General features: G+C 22.8%; 6 protein-coding genes across 6 annotated transcripts in view; 2 read left to right on the forward strand and 4 right to left on the reverse strand.

The window, feature by feature from the left end:
- Positions 1 to 202: 202 nt before the first annotated feature.
- Positions 203 to 1,078, reverse strand: EHI_129470 (AIG1 family protein; the record flags this gene model as incomplete). Its single annotated transcript, XM_643721.1, has 1 exon — positions 203 to 1,078. The coding sequence occupies one exon, from the start codon at positions 1,076 to 1,078 to the stop codon at positions 203 to 205; it is 876 nt and encodes a 291-aa protein (XP_648813.1).
- Positions 1,079 to 4,752: 3,674 nt separating this feature from the next.
- On the forward strand, positions 4,753 to 5,426 carry EHI_129480 (uncharacterized protein; the record flags this gene model as incomplete). Its single annotated transcript, XM_647737.2, has 2 exons — positions 4,753 to 4,940; positions 5,033 to 5,426. The coding sequence occupies 2 exons, from the start codon at positions 4,753 to 4,755 to the stop codon at positions 5,424 to 5,426; spliced, it is 582 nt and encodes a 193-aa protein (XP_652829.2).
- Positions 5,427 to 6,431: 1,005 nt separating this feature from the next.
- Positions 6,432 to 7,817, reverse strand: EHI_129490 (CXXC-rich protein; the record flags this gene model as incomplete). The annotated part of the gene is made up of 1 exon (XM_646022.2): positions 6,432 to 7,817. One exon carries the CDS (start codon positions 7,815 to 7,817, stop codon positions 6,432 to 6,434), a length of 1,386 nt encoding a protein of 461 aa, XP_651114.2.
- A 1,692-nt stretch (positions 7,818 to 9,509) lies between these two features.
- Positions 9,510 to 10,010, reverse strand: EHI_129500 (uncharacterized protein; the record flags this gene model as incomplete). Its single annotated transcript, XM_001914129.1, has 2 exons — positions 9,510 to 9,894; positions 9,949 to 10,010. The coding sequence occupies 2 exons, from the start codon at positions 10,008 to 10,010 to the stop codon at positions 9,510 to 9,512; spliced, it is 447 nt and encodes a 148-aa protein (XP_001914164.1).
- Positions 10,011 to 10,135: 125 nt separating this feature from the next.
- On the reverse strand, positions 10,136 to 11,317 carry EHI_129510 (amino acid transporter, putative; the record flags this gene model as incomplete). The annotated part of the gene is made up of 1 exon (XM_643717.1): positions 10,136 to 11,317. One exon carries the CDS (start codon positions 11,315 to 11,317, stop codon positions 10,136 to 10,138), a length of 1,182 nt encoding a protein of 393 aa, XP_648809.1.
- A 263-nt stretch (positions 11,318 to 11,580) lies between these two features.
- Positions 11,581 to 15,124, forward strand: part of EHI_129520 (uncharacterized protein) — a gene marked incomplete at both ends in the record, with an annotated part of 3,747 nt that continues 203 nt past the window's right edge. Inside the window, one exon of the mRNA XM_643716.2 lies at positions 11,581 to 15,124. This exon is cut by the window's right edge and continues 203 nt beyond it. Coding sequence (XP_648808.2) covers positions 11,581 to 15,124 — 3,544 coding nt within the window.

Below are 15,124 nucleotides of genomic sequence, written 5' to 3' on the forward strand. Positions count from 1 at the left end.
TGTTTGTTTCATTATATTCTTTATTTCATTTCTTTATTTGTCATATTCTCATTCTTCTTTATTTATTTTTATTTCTTATTTTCAATTTCTTTGTTTTTATTAAATTAAAAATTGATGAATTTAACTTATTTGATTTTTCTATTAATTCAAACAAATTTATTTCAAATAATCAAATATTGAATTAATATTATCATTTCATCAATTATACCATAACACAACCGTATGGTTGATATATATTACGTTTGTTTTCTGTTATAGTTTTAGTACTAAATAAATACCATTCACCTTCTATTTCTTCTCCATCATTTGTTACTTTAATACATCTTCTGTATGTCTTTTTTTCATATGTTATATCAGATTCTGTTTCTTTTATTATTTTACCTTTTTCTTCTTTTTCTTCATATCTAATTTCTTTGTATTCACTGAATGATTTCTTAATTTCTTTTTCATCAATTAATTCTAATTCTTTTGCCCATTCAATTAATCTTTCTATTTCTTTCTCTGATCTTTTATTATCATAATCTTCATCTGGTTGTGAATCTACATAATACATTGGTATATCAAATTCTTCATTTGTTTTATTTATTTGTTTTATAAATGAAATTATGTTTTCTTTGAATTGTTCTTTCTCTTTTTTACCTTCGTCAATTTTCTTTGGTGGAATATAATTATAACATCTAGTCCAAACAATACAAACATGTTTCCAAATGTCTTTTATTTTGAAAACATCATTTATAGTTTCAATAACTTGTTTAATATTATCAGTAAATTTACACGTATAAAAATCCATTGTTAATATAATTCCTTGTAATCCTTCAACTCTAACACAATTAACAATATTCTGAATATGTTTATTATCAAAATTATTAGTATCATTAAAACCAGGTGTATCAATAACAATTAAATCACTTCTTTCTCCTTCTCCAAAATATTTAGCAACTTCTTTTGTTTCTGAATCTGGACTATTACCTACTTTAAAAACATTCTTCTGTAAAATGGAATTACTAAGTAAACTTTTACCAGTACCTGTTTCTCCAATTAAAAGTAATTTTGTTTGTTTTGGTTTTTGTAAACTCATTTCTGTTTTATTAGTTGTTTATTTTCTTTAAATACTTTCTGATAACTTATTCAATGATGTTTATTTATTTGTGATAAAAAATATTTATAAGTCAGTGTATTTTGCGATAAAATAATTTATTCTCGTTGTTAGTTAGTTTCCTTTGAAATACAAAACGTAATTGTATTGACGTTTGTTTATATTTATTTCCTCATATAAAAATTTATCGTAAATAAAAATTATTTTTCGATAAGAAATAACATCGAATATTGTTTACGATTATTAACAAATAACAATTATTATGTAATTTTATTATAAATACAATTGTAAAAATAATTTAGTGACATTAATTTTTATTTATTTCATTTTATTTTTGTTTGTTGATTAAAATAGCATTTTATTTCATCAAAAATACTTTTCATTCTCTTTGAATTTATCATTTTTTGTAATTTCCTATTACCCCCATTTCTTTATTCACAAATTATTTCAAATGACTTTAAATTAATTGTTATTTGATAATTGTTATGATAATTTAAATTGTTATAAACAGGTAAAATGAAATAAATATTTATTTCATTATTTCATTAAATATTGGAATTTCCTCTATTTTATAGTTTATTTAAACAATTGATAAATTGTAATAATGAAAATCAAACAATTAAACAATAAATGTTGTATTTATTTGTTGTTTAATTCTTCTTATGATTTGATTCATCTAATACAAACTCAAGTTATTGTAAATAAATAATTCAACACTACATCATTCTTATTTCATATTTAACAATTAATATTCTTTTAATCATTGGATTGTTTTATTCATATTGTTTTTGAATATCATTCATTCTTATTTCTTGTTTGTTTTAAGAATATTTTCAATTCATTCTTCTTAATTTATTTCTCATTTTATATTTTCTATCATATTCATGTTGTTATTCATATTTTACATTCATGATTTAAAATATTATTCATTTTCATTTTGTAATATATAGAAATGAGAAATTGAAATAATAGCGTATTTCATATATTTAAATATATTTTTATTAATATTGTTTATTTTAAATTGAAATACGTTGTTATTAAACACGAGTGTTACAAACAAATTTAAAATTATGTTGTTTTATTCTTCATTTCAACATTGAAGTAAAATAATTTTCATAAATAACAATAATACAATAACAATGAAGAATGAAATATTCATTTGAATATGAATAAATAATAGTTTCATAAATACACAATCTTCAAATAGCAACAAAAAAAGCAAACAATTGAAAAAGAAGAGAAAGAAAAATAAAAAAGAATAAAAATAAAGTAAAAAGTAGAAGAAGATGAAGAAAGAAATAAAAGAAGGTAGAAGAAGAAAGAATATAAAAAGTAATAAAAGAAAAGAGATGTTAAAAGAAGAAAAGAAGAAATAAAATTGTATTTTTATTGTAAAAATTAGAAATGTTCAATAAAAAGTGTCTAATTTAATGATGTAAAATGATTAACAATATTTTATTAATGAAAAAATATTTTTTATTATTTTTATGTTTATTATTTATATGTATAATTTCATTATAATTTTTATTATATAATAAATCATATGTGTTATGTTATTATTATAACATGTAATATGTAATAAAATATAAATGAAAATGATATGAATATATGATATAGAATATAAAAACAAAAGAATAATAAGAATAAATGATAAATAAAACGAGAAATGATAATAAATGATATAATAATAAAATCAAAGTATAAAAGATAAAATTAATATAAATATAAATCAAAAGAGAATAAATATAAATTGAAAATACATCTAAATGATAATAATATAAAAGATGAATAAGATGAATAAACAAATAATAAAATACATTTAAATAGAAAAGAATAACAATAAGAAAGTCTAAAGAATATAAACATAAAAAACATAAAATAAGAAGAATATAATAATATAGAGGTAATAAGAAGATGATATAAAAATAGAAATAAGCTACATAAATAACATAATAATAAAAGAATAAAAAGAATAAAAATAAATATGATTCATCAAATCATTTATTTCATTAATATTTCATACAAAATAAATATAAATGATTATAAAATATAAACATAAATATATACATATTCTGTATTTATCATACTTTTTATTTATTTTATGAGCAAAATATAATAAAGTTGAATATTCTAATGATTCAAATTTTTTTGCATCATTTTTCTTTTTTTGTAAATTATTTAGATGCATTTTTCTTTGCTCATTTTCGTGCAAAACATTAAACATGAAGAAAATAATGAGAAGTATTAACTAATCACATGAAAAACGTTATAAAACAGTAGATTTAAATATTAATTTTCAGTCAATTAATATATCTTTTAAATTTTCACCAAGTATAATCAAAAAAAAAAAATATATCAATAAACAATGATTTAGAATCTGAAGCAAGATTAAACAATGAAAATAGATAAAGTATTATCATTTCATATTTTCATCAATTAACACTTCATAAACAACAAAATGATTTAATTCACAAATATGAAATAGAATAAATAAAAAATCTAATTAATTAATACATACTTTTTAATAAAACAACATCAAATAAATAAACAAACCAACATAAAAATAAATGACTATATTCATTTCATTAATTAAATACAAAATAAGATCATAATAAAATACAAAAAATAATATAAAATAATATTAAGAAATAAAAAGAAAGAAGATATTAAATTAATGTAATGTGTCTTTTAGTTATATTAATTAAATTAATACTAAATACATCATACATTCTCTCTTGTTATTATTTTATTTTCTTTAAAGAGTGAGGTATTAAAAATTAATGAATCAATGATGACTTTATTAGTAAAGGGAGTATTTTATTATAAGACTCTCATAACAAAAATTTTAATCTTTTTTAATACAACATTTTAATAAAAATTTGAAATATATAACAAATAATAAAAAAAATAAACAAAAAACTGGAATGTATTAGTCATGATTGGAATTATTTTACTTCTTATTTCATTTGTTGCGGCTGTTCCTAATCCAGCAGCATTTAATTGTTTACGGGTTGGAATGAAATCAAATACTCTTCACACTAAACAAGGAAGTATGTCTGTTTGTGAAACAGATGATGGACAATTTGTTGATGCATGGAAGTTATTAAGAACAACACGATTTAAACAAGGAGGGATTAAATTAGAGTTTTTGAGTGTTGACAAAGAAGGAAACCTTGTTAAAGGAGAAGAAGTTACAATGGATAATCTTATTCATAAAAATAAGTGAATTAATTCTACTTATCATTTAATTTTATTAAGTTTTATATGCCGTAAAAATTATTGATAAGACAAACCTCATAAAGACTGAAAAATACCAAATGTCGTGTTGTTCAAATATCCTTGGGATGTTCTCTTTTGTGCTTTTTAATAATTTTGGTGAAATGCAACATATTGAAGAACAAGAAAGAGAAACAATTGGGTATGAAAATAACTATATCATTAAAGTTCCAGAAAATGAGAAAGAGTTTATTGAAGAGTATGACAATCTCATCAAAGAGATTGACACCCAAAGACAGAATAACGAAGAATGTCTTGCAAAAGAATGAAAATACTACGAAATACTTCAAAGAGACACTGAAATATATAAATTGGTTGTTAAAAAAAGCGAGAATCAAAACATCGAAACAGGAAAACTAAAGAACCAGATAATAGATAGAATGATCAATGTTAAAGAGAAAAAATTAAGAGAACTAGTCACAGATGAAAAGACACAAAGCAAAATGAAAGAGACATTATCAACCAATTTTGAAATAATGAAGAAAAACCGAGAAGGAATGAAAGTTGCTGGATTAAATGAAATTAGGATAATAATAAAATACCCATTCAAGACGAATATTTCATTAAAGTACTTGGTATCTTTACTATTTCACAAGTAAAACGCCTTGTGAAATCTATAACAGGAATTCCTTTGGAGCAACAAAGATTTCTCTATGTTAGAAAGCAACTTGAAGATCAAAACACATTATTAGATTGTGTAACAACAAATAAATCATTTATTCATTTAGCTTTGAGGATAAGAGGAGGTAAACCAGTGATTTTATTGTATGACAACGAAAAGAAGAGAAATGAAGCAATGAGTGTGAATATCAAATTTAATGAAGCAATGAACATCGAAGCAACATATCCAGAAATTAAAACAACAGAAGAAAGTGAGAAAATAAAAGAGTATGAATGGAAAGGAACATCTATTAGTGATGGAGAAAATAATTGTAAACTAACTGTTGATAGAAAGGAGGTTGAATATTTGTTTTGGGAAGATGTTTGTTTAAAAGAATCTAAGTTTGAAGAACAACAAATTAGAATTAATCAACAACACTTTGAGACGAATTAGATGAGTTGTTAAAACGTCTTGGATTGAATGAGCGAGAAATAAATGACTTTATTGTTTATGGATCTCAAAGTTAGACAAAAGAAAGAACCATTTTGTCACCATTTGTGATTCATGATTTGATAAAGTAATTGCACCATTAACAGTCAGTGGGTTTGAGCAAATTCATCGAGCTATGTTGAAATTTGAAGAAATTGAAAACTTATGTTGATTAAAAAGAGTGGAGAGTGTTGAAAAACGATAAAGACCAACTAGAAAGTATGTGATAGAATATGTAGTAATTTTAGCATGATTCTTAATTAACTCATTCTTCTTTCAAGACATTTTTGACACTACAATGAAAGTATTTCATGTTATAAACTTATCTATCTTATCATGAAGAAACATTGTAATTTAATTATAACAAATATGAAAACAATTAAAATATACTTTCTATCCATTTTCTTGATATTCACAACACTTTAATATACAACATATCTTTTATTTATATTTTTTTAAATATCCTGACTACCATTTATTTGTGTCTTAATGCTAAGTATATTTTTAAGACATTGTTGAATCATCGAATAATTCTAAACACATTACATACAACCTATTACTAATGAATTTTATTCTCATTCCACTTTGACTATCAACGACTAGTTATGAGAAACAAAATACTCTATCAAACCAATGTCATTGAATCTAGAAACTATTCCATTCAACAACACAAACAATATGGATTTTATGTTATATCAAATGAGAGATGGGAATAAATTTTCCATTATTATTAGAAATTGATTATTATGAAAAGAAAATAATAAGTCACAAACAAGATGAAAGGAAGATGAACTAAATGATGTTCATACAAGTATAACTCATAAACATAAGAAAATAAGAGATTCAACACTTTTATTCATAATTTGAGATAAATCAAAATAAATAAAACTCTGGAGTTAATGTGTTGTAGTATTTGTAGTATTTTCATATTAAAAATAAAGAGAATGTTTAGAAAAAAAAAAAATAGAATTAGCAATGGTTGTTATTTGGTAAGTAAACAATGCCATTAAAGAAGTCTTCTTGAGTTTTAGCACATACTGAACATTTGTTATCTTCAGTACATCCATAGCATTTTTCATCTCCACATTCAACACATTTTCCATCTTTCAAATAAGTCCTATCATCACAACTCATACATCTTTGTCCATCAGCTGATGCACGAGTACAATGAGCCATTCTAATAGGATGAACATCTTCTTTATTTTCATCAAGTGAGTCTAATTCACAGTATGTGGATTTATGTTCACATTCATTGCATTTTGAGTCACATTTACTACATTTGAAGTCTTCTGTTAAATAATATCCTTTACCACATTCAACACATTTCTTTCCATCAGTACTATGACGTTTACAATGTTCAACACCTTTCAAACATTTATCTTTGGAAAGATAATATCCTTCTTCACATGTTTTACATTGTTCATATGAATAAACAGCACAATGTTCAACATTTTCATAACAATAACTTCCAACCAAATGATATCCTTCTTTGCAGACACTACATTTGTTAATACCAGAACATCCAACACATCCAATTGGAATAGCAGGACAACTTGTACATTCCTTTTCATTCCAATAATATCCTTCTTGGCATTTATTACAAGTATATGGACTTTTGCATTGATCACATAATTCAACTTTACATGCTTTACATTTTCCTTCATCCAAATAATAACCATCTGCACAATAAGAACAATCCAAAGAATCTGTATAACTTGCACAATGTTCAATTGGTACAAAGTCAACACAAGCCTTTCCATCAAAGTGTTTTGTATCATAACAAATATCACATTTAGTATAATCTAAACTACATGAATAACATCCATCAATAGCACATTTCTCACATTGATTCTTCTTATTCAATCCATACCCATCATAACACTCACGACATCTTGTGGATGATCCATAAGAATATGCTTTACAATGGTCAAGTGATTGAACACACTCATCTCCATTAAATCCATATCCATCAAGACATTCAAAACATTGTGTCATAGAAGAACATTCATAGCAATGATCAACACATTCAAAACATTCTCCAGCTTTTGCATAATATCCATCAACACAAACTATACACTTACCTCCTTTGTATGAAGCACAAAGTGAGTTTGGTGGAATTTGACATTTTCCATCCTTCAAATAATATCCAGACATACATGCACTACATCCATCTTTAGCACTAATGGCACAATATGGAACAACTTCTTTGAAGTATTTGCATTTTCCATCAACAAGAATATAATTTTGTGCACAAAGATCACAGACATTTGGATTTGTCTTACAAGAGCTGCAATAAGCACTTGAACATTCAGGATTTTGAGCAACAATAAGAGGAATTAGAAGTGTAAAAATCATATTGATTTACAAGATTCAACCATTTAAAAGGTTCATTTTTTGTAAAAGATTATTCAATAATTGAATGAAATTTTCTCTTTTCTAATAAACTTTCAAAAATAAAACACCGAATAGCAATAATTCATTTGAATATTTATTTTCATTGGAATTTTAAAAGTTATTTTTATTCAATGCTATAAAATCACACACCATTTATTTCCTTTTTCTATTGAAACTAACTGAAATAATGGTATTATTGTACAATATCTATTAGGTTGTTATGCTAACTCATAACATCATTTAATAAAATTCTCATTCTCATTACTTTTTAGTTATTTCATAATATAACATACTAAGGTTGAGTCAAAATTCCTTTAGTGAGAGTTTTATTCAACTTATTTCTATAGATATACATAAATAGTGAATGTCTGTATTAGACCAATTAATTGTGTTATTTTCTATGTTTTTATTATCAGGTTCTTCATTATTGGTTAATTCTATAAAAATATATTCATTCATTATGAGTTGTTTCTTATTTTCAATTAACTATCATTAAAAGACTATTAATTCCTTGAATCATTTTAGTTCTATACCTTTCATTTTTTTTGTATTAAGAGTATGTATGTACGAAAATGAAACACAAGTTAAACAAATACTTTATTGTGTTTTCATGATTTTAATAAGAACCAAATTATAAAAAATAATCATTCACACATTACCTCAATTATACTAGTAATATCAATACATTGAATAATTTACATGATGTTATTTCTTTAAATGCTCTTCCATTTTTAGTTATTTATAGCTTCTAATAATAAGTATAAAATGTTTCAATATCATATTCAAATGAAACAATCAAGTAAATAAGTATTTATCATCCACAAATAAATGGCAAAAGTAAATAATAATAAAAATAATACTAAAACTTGTATATTGTTTCTCATTCATAGATGAACAAATTTCTTGTTTATTCAATTCTCTCTAAATCAATTGGCTCTTTTATTTTATTCTTTCTCAGTAGTTTTGACTAACAATAAAAGCTGAAGAATAGAACATATTATTTCAATATAGATACCATTAGAAAATAAATCAGAAGAATATAAAAAGTTAAAGAAATAATTATAAATAAACCATTCAATATTAAGTTCGATATTTCTAAATTCAAATAGAAGTGATGAATAATGTTACAACCAAATAATAAACAGAAAGAAAAAATGAGTAATATACCGAAATAATACAACATACACAGTTTGTATTAAATGAAATACAAATAAGAATAATAATGAATAATGATGAAATAAGATAAAAAGAGAAATAAAAAAAGAAATATAATTAATATATCAAAGAAAGAATAAAACAATTGTATAATAAACAAATAAAAGCTACATATATAAACAGGATGAAACTTATACAATTCAATTCCTTTAAATTAAATTTTTTTATGTTCAATATTTTATCTTATTCGCAAACAAATCATTTCAATAAAAGTTATTAAATAATAAACCATAGAATAAAAAAAAGAAGAAATAAAAACAAATGTCTTATTAGTTGTTCAATAATCAAGAATAATAATTAATTATCCAATTCAATACTAACAAGAATCTATACAAAAAATGACACTTTTCTTTTGTACTCATTTTAAAGAAAGAAACAAAATAAAAAAAAAAGAATAAATTTAATAAGTAATGGATAAAGAAAACACACCATCTAATGTTATTTCACTTGTTTACTTAATAAAGATTGAATGATTAACTTTTGTTGTTGTAAAATAGATATAATAGAAAGATAGTATTGTTGTTCAAGTTGAATTGATACTTCTGTAAATTCAATTTTAGTTGATGTCATATTAATGAAATTTTCATATTTTTCTTTGATTTTATTTATTTCTTTAGCTTCTTTTGTAGTTAAATTATCTTTTAAATTAACCAATATCTTTTTTACTTTTTCTTGATGTGCTTTAATGATTTGATTTTGTTGGTTTATTTCTTCTTGTTTTCTTCGAATAGAAATTACGTCAGATATTAATTTGTTGATTTCTTCTAAACAAATACTAAGATGGTGTTGTGATATGGTTTGGTCTTTACTCAGCAAATAAACTCTATTAATGAATTAATATATTTTTATTAACTAAGTCATAGTACATAATACAAACTTAACGAGTGCGTTTTGGTATTCTTTTTGGATTTCAATGAATTGCCGTTTTACTTCATCCATTGTGTTTTTTTTTTTGTTATATTTTTTAAGATTTTCAAGTAACAAATTAAAGAAATTAATAGTAAAAATAACTATAAATCTATACTATAAATGACAAAAGAGATTCAATCTATTTTTATTCTTCTTTAGACTTTTTTAAACACACCAACTTGATTTAATGATGTTAATACAACTCCAATAATGGATAATATAACTCCTAATATCATTATACTAAGTCCTAACCATTTTAGAATTCCTTGATGAGTTTTATATACAAAAAGACTTGGAAAGATATACACTACTAACACACCAAATATTGCTCCATTATACGCTAATACAACTTCAATTTGACTTACTGCCAAAGCAATAAGAACAATTAAACTAACCAATGTGAGTGTTTCAAAAATCCTTCTTTTATCAGAGTCTTTCCACATACCAAAAAAGAGTTGGTCAAACAAGTCTCTTTCAGCGTGATGAACTAGTGGGAATGAAGCTGCCATAACAAGACAGAATGAAGCACATGCAACTAAAATTGGAATATCATCATAAGGATAATTCACTAAGATATTTCCACTACATTCACTTCCTCTACTTAAATACCCAAACGTTCCAACTAATGAATAGGTTCCAAGTGCTATTAATGTAGATACAACTTGAACAAAACTCATTTTAAAAGTACTTCTTTGAGAAAGTTCTGTATAAAATCTTAAAACATTGTAATGACCACAAAAAGCAACAGTCATAATTGGAAATCCTCTAAACATTGACCATTGAAAATTAGCAAATTTTGCAGAAATATGAAGTTGTTTATATCTAGTGAAATATTCAACTATAATAGTAATCATAGTATAAAATATACAAATAATAGAAATAATTGAAGTAAATTTTAATGCACTTAAATTTTTAAAAAATGTTAATGGAAGAATTAATAAAGACATTAAAGTAATCATTAAACTTCTATCACTATACCATTCATCATCATAATCTCCAAATAATCTTGGAACAAATCCTCCAAGAAAAATTATATATCCAATACATGTTCCTGTAGTATAACAAAATGCTGATAATTGTACTATAATTGATAAATATTTCCCACCAACACAATATGAAATTTCTTTATATGTAAATTTATTTGTTTTATTTGATGCTAACGTTAGAAATATCATTGTTATTGCTGATAATATCCATCCTATTCCTAACATTATTAATCCTATTCCCCATCCTGAATAAAGAAATGCAAATGGAATAGCTAATGTTCCACTTCCAATTATTGTATTTGATAAATTAAAAATAGTTGATAACACTGACGCATGTCCTTTCTCTTTCATTCTTTCTTCTTCAATCTCATTTTAAGTTCTTTTTCTTTTTTTTAAGTTCTTTTCTTCCTTTTTTATTTGTTTTATATCTCATATTTTAGATTATATAACAAAAATAAATAAAACAAAAAAAAAAGAGAAACAAATTAAAGAATTTAAATATAGAAAAAAGAAAAGAGTTGATTAGAGAAGAAGAAAAGAAAAAAGGAAAAGTGATAAAAAAAAAAGATAAAGAAAGGATTAAGAGATTTTTGTAATATCTTAAAAATGTTAGTATGAGTAAAGAAGGAGTAGTATTTTATTACCAATCACATGCTCACATGATGTTACCTGTTTGGTGTGCATTACATGGACAAACAGTAGAATTATTTCATGAACAAAGAGTTTGCTTTTCATTAAAAGGAGCAAAAATAATTATGGTTTCAAGTGAAGAATATAATTTACCACCAGACTTATTACAAACATATAAATATTCAATAATGATTAAACCAGTAAGTGATGAAGAAAAAGTATTTTTCTTTTGTGATGAATTAATGTTTAAAAGATGGACAAAGTATATTAATGATAGTGTTGAAGGTAAAGATCTTGAAGGATCAAGTTTTACATTGTCACAAAGAGATAGTAAAACATTTCAAAAAATGAGTAAAATACAAGTATTATTTGCTGGTGCAGAACATTTATTACATGATGAAATTGGAACTATTTTTAATGAAATTTCATTAAATACAACAAAAGAAGGGAATGTTTTAATGAAACAAAAAGTAGGATTAAAAAAAAAATATTTACCAGTTTATATTGTTGTTTCACCACCATTATTACTTATTTTTCAATCACAAAATGATTATAAAAACATAAAACCTTTCGCTATTTTAAATTTATTAAATATTACTGTTAAATTATCTGATCATCATGAAAATACTATCATTCTTCAAGGAAAAAAAAATTTGTTTTTTAAAACAGGATTTGATAATAAAAAATTATATTATTATAAGGATCTTTGTTGCTTTTGTATTGAAAAAGATCAATTATCTTCTTGGATGACAATTATTAAAGCAACAGTTGATTTGGTTTGGAGAGTTTGGGGTGCAATGATGTCTGCTCAACCATTCGATCCTTCACTCTTTGGAAGTGTTAATGAGTCTAGTGTGGATTCGGAAGAAGATCGTAAAGACCAACAAAACCAAACAATTCCAATTATTGATTCTATTGGATCATCAAGGATAAAGAAAACTCAAAAAGAACAAAGAGGTTTAAATAAAATTAATTCATTTGATGAAGTCGTTGAAAAAAAAAGGAAAGAAGACTTAGAAAAATTAAAGAAAGCAAAAGAAGAACTTTCTAAGTTAGAAGAAGAAAAAATTGCAGCAGAAAAAGAAAAAGAAGAGGCAAATGAAAAAGTTCAAAAATTAGAAGAAGAAATGAGAGAAAAGAAGATTGAGATTGAAAAATTAAAAGTAGAGAGGGAAGAATCTTTTAGATTATTGAAAGGACAAAAAGAACAAAGTTTATGTGAAATTCAACGAGTAGAACAAGAAAAGGAAAAGAGGATTAAAGAAGAAGTTGAAAAGGCACACCAATTAAGAGAAAAAGAATTTGAGGAATTGTTGAAACGAATTAAAGAACTTGAAGCAATCAATTTAGAAAATGAATATAATAAAGATGAACTTAAAAAGAAATGTCTTGAAATATCAAATATTCAAGAAGAAAAAGAAGAATTAATTTTAATTGTCCAAGAGATAAAAGAAGAAAATGAAAAAAGAATAAAAGAAATTGAGAATTTACAAGAAAAGAAAGAAGAAAATGCTCGTATTTTTGAGGAAATGAAAAAAGAAATTGAAGAAAGAGAAAAAGAGTTAATAATTGAAAGAAAACAAGAAATAGAATTACAAAATGAAGTTCAAAGAATAACCAATAAAAGTAATAATAATGTAGAAAAATTAACTAATCAAATTGAAGTATTACAAAAAGAAATAAACAATCAAAGAAGTCTTTTACAAGAAATTGAAGAAAAAAATAAATTATTTAACAATGAAATTAAAGAAGCAAAAATCAAAGAAGAACAAACAAAAGAATTTTTTACAGAAGAAATGAATCAAATAACAAAAAAAGGAGAAGAAGAAAGAAATAGAATAATGAAAGAAAATGTTATAATGAAAGAAGAAATAAAAAAACTTAACAAAGAAAAAGAAGAAATGAATGAAAAATATAATAAAAAAGAAATAGAAAATGAAGATGATAAAGAAAAATTAAAAAATGAAATACAAAAACGAGAAGAAATTGAAAATAATAAAATTTCTTTACAAAATCAAATTTTTCAATTAAAAAAAATAATTGAAGAATTAGAAGAAGGTAATAAATATAATACAAATAAAATTAATATATTAACAGAAGAATGTTCAAAGAAAGATATTGAAATTGAAAAGATTAAAAAAGAATTTGAACAAGAAATAAAAAATGAAAGAGAAGAACAAATTAAAGAAAAAGAAGATGAAATTATCAAAATAAAAGAAGAAATGAAAATGGCAGAAGAAAATTATAAAAATAATATTTCAACAATTAGAACAAAAAAGGATTTAGAAATACATCAATTAAAAGAAGAAGAACAAAATAAAGAAAAAGAAATTGATATATTAACAAATCAAAAAGAAATTATTTCAAAAGAATTAATTACTAAAAAAGAAGAAAATGAAATATTAAAAGAAAAAATAAATGAAACACTAAAAGAACTTAAAGAAAAAGAAGAAAGTAATAATCAATATCAACAAATAAATGAAGAAATGAAAGAAAAATTAAAAGAAAAAGAAAATGAAATTAAAATAAAAGAAGAAAAAATCACAAATAAAGAAAAAGAAATGGAAGAATTAAAAAATAATTTTAACAAAGTAGAAAATGAAAATGAAAAAAGATTTAAAGAAAAAATTAATGAATTAAATAAAGAAATTGAAGAACAAAAGAAAAGTATTAAAAACATTAAAGAAGAAGAATATTTATTTGCTGATATAATTTTAGATAATGAAGAAATTAAAGAATTAAAAGAAGAAATGATTCATTCAAAATTAAATAGAAAAATGATAGAATTAATAAAAAAGAAAGAAATGGAACAATTGATTAATGATAAAAAAGATTTGGAAATTCAATTATCAAAACATCAAATAGAAAATCAAAAAATACAAAACCAAAATGATGAACTTAAAAAAATAAATCAAACAAAGGAAAATGAAAAAGTATTATTAAATGAAATAAATGAAAAACTTCAAAATAAAATTAATGAATTAAAAGAAAAAGACAAAATTCAAGAAGATGAAAATAACAAACTTCAAAGTGAAATTACAAATTATTCAAAAACAATAACATCATTAACAGAAAAAATAGAATTATGTAAAACAGAAAATACAAAAATAGAAAATAAAATTCAACAAAAAGAAAATGAAATAGAAGAAATAAAAAAAGAAAAGGAAATTGCATTAGAAGAATTAAATCATGAAATTAAAAAGAAAATCAAAGATTTTGAAAACCAAATTAAAGAACAGGAAATTATTCAAAATAATCAAATAATAACAATTAAAGAAAAAGATCAAAATATTTATGAATTAAAACAACATATTGAAAAAATGAAAAAAATAATTGAAGAAACACCATTAAAAGAATATGAAGAAGAAAATAACAAAATTCTTAAATTAAAAGAAGAAAATGAATTATTAGAAAATAAAAATAAAGAAAATATACAAAAAATTGAAGTATTAAAGAAAAAAGAAGAAGAATTAAATAATAAAATGCAATTAATTGAACAAGAAAAAATAAATTTAAATAAAGAAATAA

Source organism: Entamoeba histolytica, genomic scaffold (genome assembly GCF_000208925.1).
Source record: "Entamoeba histolytica HM-1:IMSS scf_1104750518277 genomic scaffold, whole genome shotgun sequence".
In the NCBI taxonomy this organism is placed as follows: Eukaryota; Evosea; order Mastigamoebida; family Endamoebidae; genus Entamoeba; species Entamoeba histolytica.